Genomic DNA, 16,107 nt, shown 5'->3' on the forward strand with positions numbered 1-16,107 from the left:
GAAGGGGGAAAAGGCATGAAAAATAAAACCAGAAACTCTTGAGAAAAAAAAAAATGTTCTAGTCAGTTGAAGTAAACCATAAAAATAACTCCCTTTGTACACAATCTCTTTTCCCTTCTACTATGCAACTACAAAGAAATTAAAGGAAGTTACTTCATATATTCTTATTCTATATTTCAAAATTATTAAGTATGGGATTGTATTCCAAAACCACTCACATCAGTCAGGTGTACTTTATATGATTCTTTTCTATAAATAGCAGATGACTACAGTTTAAATTTTATTGCCCAAATATATTTAAAGCAACAGAATTGTAAGAAATTTTGAAATCATGAAGTAATACCTTGACTCATTCTCTTAAGAATGTTCCTCATCTACCCAGTATGTGGTCTCTGCATCAGACAGGAATCTCTGAACGTGTACTAATACTTTTTCCTTAATAAATAACTATGAACTTTGAAGGCACAGAATTAGAACAGTAAAACCAACTAATTTTGACCATTTGTAATAGCGAGAGTTGTAAAAAGGAAGACATGCATATAAAGAGAAGTAACTATCATCAGTGTATAAACAGAAGTACCTATCATCTGTGTATAGTGATTGTGCAACGTTCCACTTTTTTACTACATATTCATTACCCTTAACTCTCATGTATATGCATTGTTTTTACCTCTTTTACAAAGAAACTCCTGATACACTGAAGAGCTAGAAAAATAATTCAGTAATATACGGCTCTTAAATAAGCCATAGTATTCTACCACGGCAATGTCCTTCTGGCATTAACGTGCATCTGCCAACATTTGAAATTCAAAAAGTAATATATTTAGTCTCCTTGCTGCACCTGCCTAGGGAGAACCTTCTGTCCGAACTCTCATTTTTCTTACAAAGACAAGATCTTATGAAAAGCAAAGAGTGGGAGCCAGTGGCTTCTGCTCTTCCTAGGCACCTATCAGCAACACCGTATTTTTATGGAAGTGTGCCTGCCGACTCTACTGTTAAAGTACAAAACAGAATACACAGTACAGAAACCTAGTAAGTATTTGGGAGATGTAACACTACTAATTTATCACCATAATGATACATTATAAACCTATGGGATTTACTGTAAGCACAGAAAAATGTTTATACAGATCTATAAAGATCTGCATATACAAACCTGCAAGCTGCACTCCGAGTCCTTTAAGTCTGACATTTCTTAACTGAAGAGGCTATAAATTTATAACAGATGGAGAAACTCTAAATGAAGAACCTCAGAAGATATTTGAACAGTATCCAGTAGTTCAACATCATGTACCATGAAAAACCACTTCATATCTACATTCTCTGAAATATACTATATTAATTTCAGATTTACATACAGTGTTGTAAAAAAAAGTAAAATGCAATATCCATTAAGAGTATTTATGTATCAACAACAAGAAAAAACGTGAGGCAGTAACAACACAAATCCTTTCCTTTCAACATCAAGAACTAAAGAAACAAGAGAGACTTTTCTGTACTTTAGTATAATCAGTTTAGAATTCTCAAGATTGTATTTCATGTACTCTAGCTTCCTCTTTATTCTCATATTCTTCTCCAGGGAGAAATAAGATGACATAGTGTATATATAGGTAGAGAGATATTTCATGTCCTTCAATTAAGACAGCTCTGCTCTTCGAGCGAGCAAACTAATTCAGAAAAGTAATCACTATTTGTCTTTTAATATTGTTATCCTCCACTACAGGACACAATATACTGAAATGCAGATACCCTGATTTCTTATGTCTTTTAAGCAATTAAATCCCTAAGCACATTCAAACAATTTCCCTCAAGTACACTGAAAAGATATCAAATGTTAAATTACAGCCTTTCATCTTGCAAAAACATTTCAAAACCTTAGACTTAGGTTGCATTCATCCATATCTAAAGAACCATTTAAAAAAATACAATCTGTAAGTCTTTTCACAATTCCCATTTGGTCAGCCTCACTAAATGAAAAAACCCCAAACAAAAACCTCGCCCAGAAACGCAACCCAGTATGCTTCTCTGCAGAATTGCAGGCAACTGAAAACTATTCCTGTGCTCCTTCTGCACTGAGAGCATTATATAAATTCTCTCTCTTAAGGGGTAAGGGTAAAAACAAAAGCCTTAATAATTTAAAACTATTATTTATTGTTCATAATAAAATGAGTTTTGTATTTTAGATCAGTGAAAATGCAATGACCTCACCTGTTTCCATATATACAAATATGAGACTCTATTTTGATCTAATATATTTTGAAATCTTTTAAATGAGAATAAAAACCTGCCTCGCTTCTCTTTACCTTTACACTAACTGCAATACAAATACAGGTAAAGAGACAAACAGGAGAGACGAGTGTTTCAGTCACGTTATTGGCTTGCTGCATAATGGCAACATCTTTTCCTCTCAATTCCCTAACCTGAAGAGCAGTAAATCTATTTTTTTATATTCTGCAAAATTCATTTCAAGCTTTTGATTAAAGAGGGTCAACTAAGTTAAACTTGTGAGCGATGGTCCACTTGTAGCAACATATTCTGAGAATGAAGTATGCATATTATGCTTTGAGTTAGTAAAAGCTTTCTTACTGCAAGTCCTTGATTTTTCAATAGTGGTAATAACCCTACTGATTTCCAGTTTCACTTAGTAATTTAAGAATAAACCCACAAACTGAACTCAGTGGTAAATGGCATATTCCAACAGGATGGTGGAGTTGCTTTAAATTAGGAATAGCAGAAACAATACTGTAAACTGTCCTAGAAAGAAACTGGATGTGATGAATAACTTCTTTTCTCCCCCAAAGAGACCTTGTAAGTTGATTCTCATAACAATGAGCCTTATTTACTCTCCTTTTCAACTTACACAAGGCCTTCTCAAAAGGCTATGAAACAACACAGACTCTAGTGTCACCTAGCTTTATGCCACTTTCTTAGTACAGATGGCTGTAATATCATTCAGATGTGAGAGTACCTGGGAGAGATAAGCATATGTATGAAAGCCAGCCGGCTCAAACTTAAACCAAGCAAGATAAAGATGATTATGGTGAGAAGTGGGAAATTCTCAGTGGAGCAAATGAAGGATATACAATTTTTTTCATAAAATGAATTAAAAGTGAGCAGAGAGACTTTTTATACATTTTACAGACAATTTAAATCAATGTTTAATATAGCTGCTTCAATTACATTGTAGGTTACAGATACTAGCCTGAGGCATCAGACGTAAAAATCTCTCTCTCTTCAAATTGAAGGCATGTAGACATTACCAAACTTAAGTCCATCTATACTTAGGACTGAATTCATGCCAACTAACTGTAGATTAAGATGACAGTTAATTCAGAAAACTCAGTGCCCCAAGCTCCTTAAATAGTCAATGAAAAGAACAGCCCTCTCTCCCTTCTGTGTCTCCCTTAGCTGACTAGACAGGAACACCGATGTTCTGGGCTTTAAAATTTGGTGGAATAAATAAGGACTAGTAACTCGACTAACAGCTCAAGAGCTCATCAGTTTAAAAGCAAAGAAAGAAAGGCTGGGTATACTGCTTTATTGCAGGATTACTATGAATGTATTATGACTACGAATATTGCTATAAATATTGGTCCAAAACTCAGTTCTGTAACGCTACATTTTGTTTTGTTCAAGGCAAATGAACTCAAGCTGACAGAGGTAGAGAGAAGGCCTATTTGATACCTGGGAAATGTAGGTTCTACCTTAAGAGAAAAATCAAAGACCTTGTTTTGTTTAGCCTACAATAATTAAAACTGTGGGCTATGACTGCATTTATAAACACAACCATGAGTGAGAAGATTAACACTAAAGAAGACAAAGCCCTACGAAAATTAAGGGACAACAGACTGGTATAAAGGGACTAGGAGTAAATTTAGCCTGGATATTAGAAAAAGTCCATCTAAGTCCCCAGGTTATTCAATAGCTTCTGCAGAGGAACAGCAGGGACAAAACACTAATTACTTTTAATGTGGAACACACATTGCTTACGAAGCAAAGAAAAAGATTGTTTTACCCTGGAGGTCCGTTTCAGTTCCATGTTCTTTTCTCATTATGATCCTGCTTATGAAGCATGGGACTTGAGACCAGAGAGTCAATGGGGAGTTGCTGTATGTCCTTTAATGCCACAACCAGCAGAGCAATCACCCTCACTGTATGGGGTACAGAATAGCCTAAATGATCTAGTTTTCTAACCCTCTTAAATGATCAGTACAAATAAATGTCCTACTCAATTGTCTGAAAGCATATCGTGAAACAAGAATCTGATTAGAATTTAAAGAACTATGGAAATTAATTTGACAGCACAGTGATATTGCTAGTCCTCCATAATGATTGTGTAATATTCAAAATGTCTGTTTTGGTTACCTTAAAACATTTCTGGTTCAACTGAACAATTAAAACAATCTTTGCGCGACACTTTTTCTGAAGATAAGCTTTGATAACATACAGAAAAAGCACATTAAGGACCTAAACGTTAAAAGCTTAAAGAGCTGCAACTCTCATTAAAGTTGTCATATCACTAGACCAAGTCTAAATGACAAAGGTTTCCTGAATTATTTCTCTAACTGTGAAATATTATCACTATTAGTGTCAGAAAATGTTTTTTACAATAAGGACTGAAAAGGACTCGATCTTCCAACTCTTTCAAAAGGTAACTTTGCTTGTACTTGGAAATGACAACTTTGCATTATCACACTGCATGGAACCAAACCAATTTCATCCGAGAACTTTCAGGTTTAAAAAAAAATAATTAAAAGAAGAAAAGAAAAAAAGTGCATAAAATAGGAAAACAAACAAAAGAGAAATGAATAAAATAGCAGTCTGTTTATGGACCAGAGACAGAGGTTGTCTTATACCTCCGCAAGGTCCGAAAAGAGTGCTTGGCTTGTGCTACGTCTCAAAGTATCCCAATAGCTTCTGGGGACAAGGTCCACTCCTTCTGTTTTAAGAACCTGCAGAAGTTTCAAGAAGCACAATTGTTTGAAAACCAAAGAACAATAAAACAACTGCTTACAGACTTTAAAATCTTTTCCAGCTGATCTTCAAAAGCATGGCTTGATTCTTTTGCTTCTACACAGAGAAATTTCTACCCAGCTACATGACACTTTGTAAATCAAAGGAACACTAGTATATTACAGCTATTTGGTTATTACTCATAACTTGGCTGTGCCAAAAGTATCACCAGACTCCGCTCTCCCAAACAAAATAATTTAGAGAAAATATTTATTAAAAGTATACATGAAAATGTCCTCTAAACTCAGTATTTTGCTGTTGTTTTTCCCAACAGCTTTTTTTGCCAAAAAATATTAATTTATATTCTTATGATATGAAATTCGTTTTCCCATTGGTCAAAATATAAATGCTACCATCTAAGTAGTTATATAAAATTAATGTCATCCAATTATCAGGATGACATCCTTGCAACAATAAAGAAAAGCAAAAAATAAGCCTAGTAAGTCCAACTTCAACTGTAATATACTTATCAAGAGAACACTATGCACATCTTATGATCAAACTTACCTTGTTTAAATAGAAAGTAAGCGTTTAATCTCTCCAAGGAAAATACGTTTTCCTTTTTGCTCTGAAATGTTTCATATATGGAAGCCTGAAAAATCCTCACTTATTAAAATAGGCCTTCCTTTATCTTGCAATTAGTCTTGGAAGATCTGCCTAATACATTCCCCTGCCCCTGCCCCCAAAGAATCTAGGGGAGGTGATCATAAAGACAGCGGAAGACCATCTGAACTCGGTTAGGGTTACTGCAACTGAATGAATTTTTCCCTTTCTCTCCAGAAGTCAATGTAAATTAGGTCTTCTACTTTCAGGGCTTCCCACACACGTCCATCTGGGCACGCAAGACAAAGACAGAATGAGTTTAGTCTTCTAATTACAAATGAAAACCTTTTTTTTTTTTGAGTCAGCACATACTATTCTCTTAGACGATTTACACGGATGTGACTGCTGTACGATGTGTAAAACCACATTGTTATCATAAAGAATACTGTACCGAGTTGAAGTTTTATTGTCTCTATGTATTCCACGTTATGTCAATCATGGAAATATAAATTTAATTCTTTAAACAGTTGAAATATAGTATGATTTCTATTTTTCTGTTTTCCCTTAATGTTCTTTAGCACAGCATCTCCTCAGGTAACAGGTCTTCAATACGCTTGCAGTACCTCCAGCAGTGATACACAGTTACATGAGTGAAGATATTATTAAGGGCTCTTATCAATGTAATGGGGCTCAGTGCTTATGGGACCGTCTATGTATTGATTTGCTTCAGCTATATTTTACATGTTTATAAAAATGCATCTGTGTATGAATGATTATGTAAATTTGCATCGTATACAAATAATGCTCTTAGTACTACAGAAGCAATATTTCAGCAGTAAGTCAATATGTAATTTAAAAAAAAAAAGATAAAAATGCATTAAGATATTTAATACAAAGTATGTCCGGCTGCAGAACACCGTAACATATTTGCTGGAAGAAAATATGCTAAATAATCTAAAATTTTTGCAACTTGTGTACCCTTTCTACAAGTTCTATCACGTACTTTCTCCACTTACCAATTCAACTCAGCTCTTTCTGTAAATTGTCATCAAAGAAACATGACAAACTACCAGGAATTATACCCATGCTTAATGTATATTATACTTTTGTTTCCTTTTTGAAAAGTTCTGGTTTTATCTTTCTCTTAATTTGGAGTAACAGTTCCTACATTGTGGCCACAGTATCCTCATACATAACTCCATTCAGTCCTAAATTGCTGAACTCAAAGAAATTGGTTTACTTCAATGCGTACAGGATTAGGTCCTTAGGGCTTCAGTTTTTCTCTTACAACTATTTATCCCTTTGGTATTTACTGGGTCATGTGCATGAACAACACCTCAATCCTTTATCCATAAAATACAGTAATATAGCTATTTTAAGTATTCACTGAATTTGTTCTTACTGGAGATTTACTTTAGCCAATGGAATTAGTATTTCTGGGCAGGCACATTTCATTTTCCTTACATGCATCTCATCATAATTATCTGTTCTGGTTGGCATTTGGCTAGTAAGAGCACTCATGCAACACGTGCTGAAGTAGTCTCAACACACAACTGCAGTATGCACCAGAACATGACTCGAAAGAATTAACCTATGCAAATGAAAAGACAAAAATATTTAACCTATTTCAAACTTCACTGTATACACCCTATGGCTTATAGACCTTGACGTTTCTCAAAAAAATCAGAACTGTTTTGAAGGATGAAGTGAGGAAATGGGCCCAACACAGCACTTTGGACTATCTCAGACTGTTCACGGCTGCATCTCCTTGGTCTTGAGTATCTTCACCTCCCTAGGACATCAAGGGAAACTGAAAAGGTTGCTGCAATTCTTGTTTCAGTAGGAGAAATAGAAATAAAAAATATCAGTATTCTGGGGTGGGGGATTTGTTGGATACTGTGAATTCCCATACATCCGAGTCTCCTTTGCATGGAGATCTCCATTCAGGTTGTAGGAGGGCAGGACAAGATGGTGCACACCTGGGCACCATCTTGATACAGAGTTAGGATGTGGCTGGAGTGGACCACTTCTAGAAGGAGATTTTTTTGCTAAAGCTGAAAACTATTATATGAGTAGGAAAGCCTAACTAGTTTGGTTTCAGTTTAAAATAGGAGGCAGCACAGGAATACAGCAGCCACTCTACGGCACCTTTCACTGCAGTAAAGCCTGATCTAAAATCCATTGAATTGTAAGGCCTCACATTTCCTACTACATTATTCTCACAACATTGCAGTGTCTACTATCATGTCACTGCACCTTTTCATTCAACAGACTTCCTTCCTGCATACTGCCCAAATGGTATGCGCTAACTTCACAGGAAATAAATCTGTGCATTCCTGTGAATGATTATATAAAGAAACGGACTTTAACATTGTAATTTCACTAGTTACCTAATTCTTGTAGCTTCTCTCCCCTCACTTTGAATATCATAATACTCATACCAAAACAAGTTTAATTCTTCTATTTTAACATCACATCAAACATTTTAACAGCGGTTTTACTACTGCTGTGATCCAAAAATTTATCAGGTCAGGGTGAAGACATTCAAAACCCCAGAAGATCTCTCTCTTGCAGATTCTCTCTCGCATGCCTCAAAAATGGTTGAAAATAAGTTTACTGTCACCTACATAATACAGGGACTATTTTCTGTAAAATCCTATTCCAGTTCAGCACTGAAATGTCTAATTTATTTGTTCTGTAAGTGAAGCACAAAAATATAAAAGCTCTCTTCTGGTTTCTTTTTATTTGACTAACTATTACTTCACATTATACACAAGGAGACAAGACAGACCTGGATCAAATGACTCATGCAGGATGACTTAATTTACATACATTAATTAAAACCAAGTCCATAGTTTCTTAAGATATACTTTGTCCTCTCCCTTAAAAATACTGTTTCCGTCATTTTATATAAATAGAGAGAGCAACCGTTCCTCCTGGTAGGCTTGCCCATTTCAGAATGCATGCAACAAGCACGCACAACCTTTTATGCAAGTAAAGATCTATCACATTTTTACTGATTAGTAAAAGTAATTTACTTGATGAAAAAGATAAATATAGTAAATTTTTTTATAGCATACTATTTCACCTCACTGGTAAAGACTGCATAAATTGAAAATAATTAGAGTACATACACTGTTAGTAGAAGTATGATATCCATAAAGTTGGAGACGCTGACATACAGCAAAAATGGGTCAAGCCAAGTATCACGTCAGAATGAAGCCAAAAGAAGGAAAAAAAAAAATAAAGACAACAGAATAGGTTAAGACAAGTAAATCTTTATTTTATATATTATTAGATTTTTTAATTTGTTTTTAAAATGACAGTGAAGAAAAAATGGTTTATTTTCAATCTCATTCTTTAAATTTTCAAAAGAGAAGTACAGAGTTGCAGAGATTATTCTCAGGAGAAATGTTCCATTTCGTAATCTACTTTTTCCAAAAGCTCTCCTTTTGTGTGTAAGTTTCCTTTGTTCAGAATAAATAGTGTGTGAGAGATTCAATAATTGACCTACACTTTTGAAAAGTTGAGAAGGATAGGTCTCTCTGGGTCAGAAGAAAAGATGCCTTTTTATGCTCAGGGAAGGTTTAAAAAGTATTAATTCTTGAAATTCAAACTTCCTATGGTTTCAGGGACAAAGATCCGAGATCAAGCATATATGGTCCCAAAAGGATAATGGACATTATGAGAAGCTTTGCATATATGTCAAAATGTTTCTTATAATGAGGAATTTTTGCCACAAGTATGCAAATTGCAGATGAACGTGTTTTTTTCTGCTGTGGGCTTGACAGAGACTTGTCCCTAATTTTTACTTGTCCAACCATAAAATAACGTCCTGCTACTGCTGCCATCCTCCAGACAAACCACCACAGACTCTTCTATTTCTGACTTACCTTTCTTATGCACATAAGAAATGCAAATTTGACATTAAATGAGTATTAAATATTCCACAAAAGACTATTCACATAATATAAACAACTAAAAACATTTTGCATTGGTCATAAGCAGTATTTAATAAAAAAATTAATTTTGAATATAAAATCTAAGTTAATTTCCAACATCAGCTATTTTAAAACTGCTATGTTAATAACAAGCATCAGGATCAGTATGTCTACACGAACAGTTTCCGTTAGTTATGAGAGCAGGAGTATAGTTCGGTCTTGCCACTGAGATCTCTCTCTTATAGACAATAACACTGGGTCATGGCTCTTCACTTTTCCTACATTTATAGATTCCAAATGGAATCAATGCTACTGTCATAATACGCAAGACAATATTTAATCACTAATTTTTCCTTTCTATAGACCACTTAATTTTTTTTTTCCAATAACTGCAGTTTAGGCAAAATATTGCTTTTTTCTTTATATAGTTATACATACTCTTTTAATGAGATGAATTTATTCTTTAAAAAAAATTTGAAAGTGATTAGTGAAATATATACAGACGCACAATTTTGTCCTACATTGAACAAAAAAAACCGACTACCAGCTGCAACTATTCTGATTTTACTTACCAGCATTGCACGTTTTTCTTCATCTCCTTTTCTTTCTCTCTTCTCATTTTTTTTCCTGAAAATCTCTTGTAGCTAAAAACCAAACCATTTCGTTCTTATTTAGTTTTCAGGCTATTTCACATGCATAACAATCATTCATCGTGAGGAACACTGCAAACTATTAAAATGTAGTTCTTTACTAAAATATCAGTGTTTCAATGATGCTTTACTGTTCATATTCATATTCATGCCTTCATGTTCCTTCTGTCACCTTAACCATCACACAGAAAGAAAAAAGGAAACATTTTTTCCACAAAGTAAGGTTTAGAATTCTATTTGGGAGCACAACACTAAGAACATCCTATTTAGCTTTATATTTTAGCCAACCCAGCCTATACAAAAAGGGGAAGTTCCAGTCTTTTTCACCACCTTCTTTCTTGTTGGGTACTAATTAGTATCTGTGTGGCTACGTAGGCAGCTGGATCAATCTTTTTTTCATATTGTTAGTTTCCAACCAGATCAGTTCTTACTCCTGCTGGCACATGGGAAGGGTGGAAACACCTGGTGGGGGTGAAACATTCCCCTTCAGCAGCAACAAACTACTACTCAAGAGTAATTTATCAAGTACCGTTTTTTTTCAAGTCTGTTCAAAGAATACCTTCAGGTCTTGTAAAATACCCCTTTCACAACTTTCTCTACATTAAGAGCTTTAAACATGACTTCTGAGAAAACCTCAAATACAAGATTTAAAACATACAGAGATTATTAAACATTTATTTTTGGAAACTGCAGTCTTCAGACTAAGAAATGATCTGTACTTATCTTTTTTTGTAAGTGTCTGTATTCTTTAAATATTTTTATTTATAGTAATACTTATTAACATTCCCAAAGCATTAGAAAAAAGTGACACCTTGTTTACTCTTCACAGGAGACAGAGCAGTATTAAGTATGATCCCATCTATATATCTACCAGTGAACTTCAGCTTTTCAAAAATTGCACCTGAATATATTGTACTGCCACTTGTAGCATTTGCTAATCTCAAAATGGCTGAAAAAAGAATAAACACTGTGGCTGACAAATTTGTCCTATCCAGAATATAGTATTTTCAGAACCGAACATCACGGCATACAGATGGTGGTACCATAAATACACAATTGTGGCAGTTGTTTCAAAGACCCGATTTTACCTACCAGAAGTCTGATAAAAACCTGACACTGTAATGACATACACACAGAGCTCCCCAGGGATCAGAATGTGAAAGATAAAGTGCGTGTGATAAATTTTGCAAGCAAATTTTCCAAATTTAATTTCAGAATACCATATTTCAGAGAAGGCAGATGACTAAGACAAAGGGATCAGCACACTCTACCGTAGGGGTATAACAACACTGAAATAAATGAACACAGTGCTTAGCAATTAAACAGCAAACGCATTTATAAATAATGTTTTATGAATTTCCAAAACTGACTACTGTGTTCTGGAATTGTCTATGAGGCAAATACTGACCAGAATATTGTGTGTGTCACTGTATCTATTTTTGAGTATGGGATCAATTTACAGACCTGGGTATGTTTTTTCTAATTTTTTGGAAACCTACAGGCAGAAATTATTGTAACCTATGCTGACAAGGAAGAAGTCATGATAGGACATTTAGCTGGATGGCCTAGAGTGTTACACAGTTTGCAACCCCAAACTGTGGAAAGAAGAAAGGTAAATGAAGAGAGAGAAGTAGAAAGAAAATACCTTGTGAAAAGTAAAGTGACAAGCCATCAAGTAGGAGAGAGGAGTGGCAGTAATTGAAAAATCAAAAAAGACTGGTAGAAAGCAATGCATCCTTGGATGTATTTCCCCTGCCACAGAGGCAAAGGCAGTAGGATTCTGTTGCATTCATCATTAAAGCACTTGCTAAACTTCTGGAAATGGATCCTTTGTTCAGAAGCAGTGCTATAGGATACCAGCGAGTCGAAAAGTGAATGTGAAAAGGATCTAGCAGTACTTTCATAGGAACATTGTTTGAAATAGGATAATGAGATTGAGTGCTGAAAGCAGCAAAACCAAGATCTCCTGTAACAAGGGAACACAATCCTTCTGTTCCCTGACCTCACCCCTATGACATAAGCAAAGAGGAAAGCACAAACACTATGGAATTAGTTTACAAAAACAGTAAAGCTGTTATCAGAAAAATTAAGTATTTTTCAACTCTTCACTACACATACTCTTCTCTTCAAGAATCATATAACATGATCCCTACACCAATCTCTTCAAAGTGTCTTTATTTGCAAAACTGGATAGTATTAGCTATACTTCCAATTTTATGATAGCTGACTGTAATCATTGGAGAAGTATTTTGCAAATGCTGGATATAATTCAAATGGCAACACTTACAGTCTCCTGCTTCCAGGCACACAGGAGATGATGCATACCCAAGCAAGGTAAGTACAGATGCCAGGTGTATGTTCTGCAGCCAGGTCTATCACAGCTGCAGCATCACTGAATCAACTTTTATTTTCATATTTACTTTTATTTAACACAGACATTATCTACCTACCTACCTACCTACCTACCTATTTTTATCTTTCTCACTTCAGATCTAACATTCTGACTTATGGGTTTTGATCTAATTTTTGAAGGGTCACTGACATGGTAACCAAGCAGAGTTAGGGTCAGGTTTAATCTATACAAATTTGTTAAATACAATAATAGGTGGAGAACAGTGTATCTAATGTTTGAAAATTCTCCTTCCTTTCTTCTATCCACTAAGCCTGGTAACAGGAAAAGAGTAAGAAGGAAAAAATTTTATCAGGGACCATGACAGAGAACAAATAAAAGGTAGGATATGAAGAGGACTATAAAAGCATAGTTAGAAAGAAAGATGCAGTATCCATAGTTAAATGTTGTCCTTGCTTCCCGCCTTATATACTTGATTTCATTTTCAGCATCAGTTTCTGAAAGACAAAGCCTCCTGCTTCAATTTCCTTCCACTTAGCTTTTGTAATGGAAGCCTTTTTTTTTTTTTTTAAAAAGTTGTCAGTCTGTTCCACCACATTCTGATTTATGGAATCATGAAAGACTTTTTTTTTTTTCTTCTCCTTTGCTTCTTCTATTTTTCCTTTGGCCAATTAATCCAATGTTTGCTGGCTTTTTCCCCTGACCGGAGGAGATAATTATTAGGAATTGGCAAATATAAGGATGTGTACGTTTAATATTAGAATACAGAAAATGATCAGCATGCCACAATTATGCAAGTGGTGACAGCTTCCAAAACAAATGAGACTTGTTCTGCTTAAGCTATGCCACCAGAAAATAAGTCCCCCAGACCTCAGATCTCACTCACTTGGTTGTGTATCACTTCCTTGAAAAGAATTAAGGGAAGTTCAGTGTGTTGAGGACAGTTTCTTTCACGTCTCCATTTTCTTTAGGTTAGCATAGCTTATCTGAATCGAGCCTCATAACTTGACATGAAAACAATTAAGAAGCAGCACACAGGAAATTAGGGTGTCTTCTTTTTAAATAAATAGAGGTCCGACACTTAAATCCATTCCATGTGTCTGTTTCATTCGTTACATCTTGTTCAATCTTCTTCAATAAGGCAGCGGGCTTCTTCTCATATTTATTTACTGTATTTATTTATAAACGCAACTACACAAAAAATGGGTGAAGATAAGAATTGATGTCTTCTGCAAATATGTTTTTTAGAAACATCTGATTCAATTATTATAAATATTTTTTTATTCCATTAATTGCCTGTACTTGTTCAGTAGAAAATAAAGGCCTTGTGCAGTCTTCAGAAAGCTTGTCTAAACCACTAACCACAAACCTTTAAATGCTAATTTCTAAAGAAACGTCAAAAACTATGTTTGCCATAGCTGAGTGTTCCAGTGTAATCCCAGACATCTGCTGCATATGGACATTACCAATTTAGAAAACTCTGATTTATACTGTATTGTGCAGTTCGTTAATGTAAAGCCATGTGTCATTGTAAAATCAGAAGCCCTAAAGATGAGTGGGCAATCTTCTGATTTCATGATTTCTTTTAAAATGATCAATTTTTTACTTCATCACTGACATTCATTTAGAATAGCATTAATTATTCCTCCCATTTCTTTTAAAATCAGAAAATAAATGAAATGAACATAAATCTGAAATAGCCCTCTTGTTCCAAGGCTTAATTTTACACTTGTCAGTGCAAGCATCATTCTCCTGTTCTTAGTGGATCCTATCACCTGAAAACTTAAGAAGTATTCGAATTTTAAGATGCAATTATCAGATTTATCATGATCAAAATCACAATATAGTGGATGATTCAAGAATTTTTGAAGATCCAAATTCTTCTTAATGCACAAATCTCAAAGACATGTTGTGGTGAAATAAGCTATTTTTTCTTTCAAAGTCTGGGCCTTTAGAACTGTTCAAATTTCTAACCAGAAGAAAAATAAACTCTCTGCTTAAGTAATTAGTAAGAAGAACTTACAGAACTGCTTTTTTTCAAGCAACAAACTGAGTAAAGCTCTAGTTTGAAAAATACTGTAATTCAGATTTGTAATGTAATAAAACCTTTGATGCAACAAAACTACTACTGCCAAGTTCCAGATGTCCTGCCAACTGTTCCAAAGCACATGAAAATTATTTAGCTCAAAGTCAATTTTGCTATCAGGAATATTCTCCTTAAAAAGAAATCACTGAACGCCAGCTTAGCAAATTGCTTCAGCATATGCATTTCATGGGCTGAAGTAGATGTATGTACAGTATGTTTTATTTCATTACAAATCTTGTCCAAAAGAGATGACAGTGTTACATTATGTCAGTCAATATTTTCAGGTCATCTGGGATTATAAGCAGAATGAATGACAAACTGAAGTGGTCTCCCAGGAAAAGATTATTTTGCAAGTCCCTCCATCATTATTGCAATTAAATAATTCTGCTGACCATTGATACAGCAGTATTACTTTAATAGCCTAATTATCTGTGAACGTAGTAGCAATTAAAAAGATCCAGAATAAAAACTGGAATTAAGCTTCAAAAATCGTTATATACAAACACACCCATGCACTGTAATAAGGAGATAGTATTTACAATTTACTTTACATTTACTATTTACATTAAATAAGGCAAATAAACAACCACATTCAGTGAAGAATAGCTCATGTTCTCATGATTATTGACGTCATCATGAGTCTCAGTCCAGACAAAAAAATGAATTTCAAGATTACATCAAAATATTCAAAGACTGAAAATATACGTACCACTAAGAATTCCTTTTTGTCCACCATCTCATTGCCATCAGTATCAAACATGTTGAAAGCAATTCTAAAACCTGCATGTGGCTCTGCCAAAAAAACCGCATTCAATTATTTATTTGCTTGGAAAGAAAGCAAATATAAAACTCCAAGAAATTATTTGGTATCTGTTTATAAAAGCCATATCCTCAACTAATTTAAGTTAGTACATTTGTGTATAGAGTAAATGCAAATCATAACATCTGTGAAACAATATTATCCACGTTATGAAAACAGAAGGCATACTCACAAATTCATAGATTAGGGGAAATAGACAGTAGAAATAGAACATGAAATATCCAAGAAAAATATCTCACAGCAATGGCTGGTTGGGTAGTTCAGAGTGTTAGTTCATAACTAGAGTCCATTTTACGTTACAAAACACAAATTTGTAGAAAATAAATTTTCTGTGAAAACACAGTGTTCTGAAAGACACTTTAGAAAGTTTTGCAAAAAAGGTACAGGACACAACTCTGGTCAAAACAAATGATGCGTTGAAAGAGACCCAGAATTTTCCCGTTTACATGCTCAGAGTCATTGAAATTTTAAATCAGGTTAGAAATTTAAATTATTTCCAAAATGTGGGGACTTTGAAGGTAACTGTAAGTGAAGCCTTTAGGCAACATTTTGGTGATATTCAATGATTTGCAATATGGTTTAATTATGGCCAAAAGTTAGTCCAGATAACACAGAAATTATGGAAGAATATCCATCGATCCAGGAGTTAGGGATTGTAAGCATTCAGGGTCAAGTTCCTGCTCTGATTCACAGTAAGAATCCAA

General features: G+C 34.5%; 1 protein-coding gene across 1 annotated transcript in view; it reads right to left on the bottom strand.

Moving 5' to 3' along the window:
* The window catches only part of MICU3 (mitochondrial calcium uptake family, member 3), a 61,930-nt gene that overhangs the window by 16,970 nt on the left and 28,853 nt on the right, over positions 1 to 16,107 (bottom strand). Inside the window, exons 8-10 of the mRNA XM_009335197.1 lie at positions 15,293 to 15,375; positions 10,070 to 10,141; positions 4,857 to 4,952 (exon numbers count right to left, since the gene is read on the bottom strand). Of these exons, the coding sequence (XP_009333472.1) occupies positions 4,857 to 4,952; positions 10,070 to 10,141; positions 15,293 to 15,375 (251 nt within the window). The remainder of the gene's footprint in view (positions 1 to 4,856; positions 4,953 to 10,069; positions 10,142 to 15,292; positions 15,376 to 16,107) is intronic.

Source organism: Pygoscelis adeliae, unplaced genomic scaffold (assembly GCF_000699105.1).
Source record: "Pygoscelis adeliae isolate BGI_AS28 unplaced genomic scaffold, ASM69910v1 Scaffold21, whole genome shotgun sequence".
NCBI classification, from domain to species: domain Eukaryota; kingdom Metazoa; phylum Chordata; class Aves; order Sphenisciformes; family Spheniscidae; genus Pygoscelis; species Pygoscelis adeliae.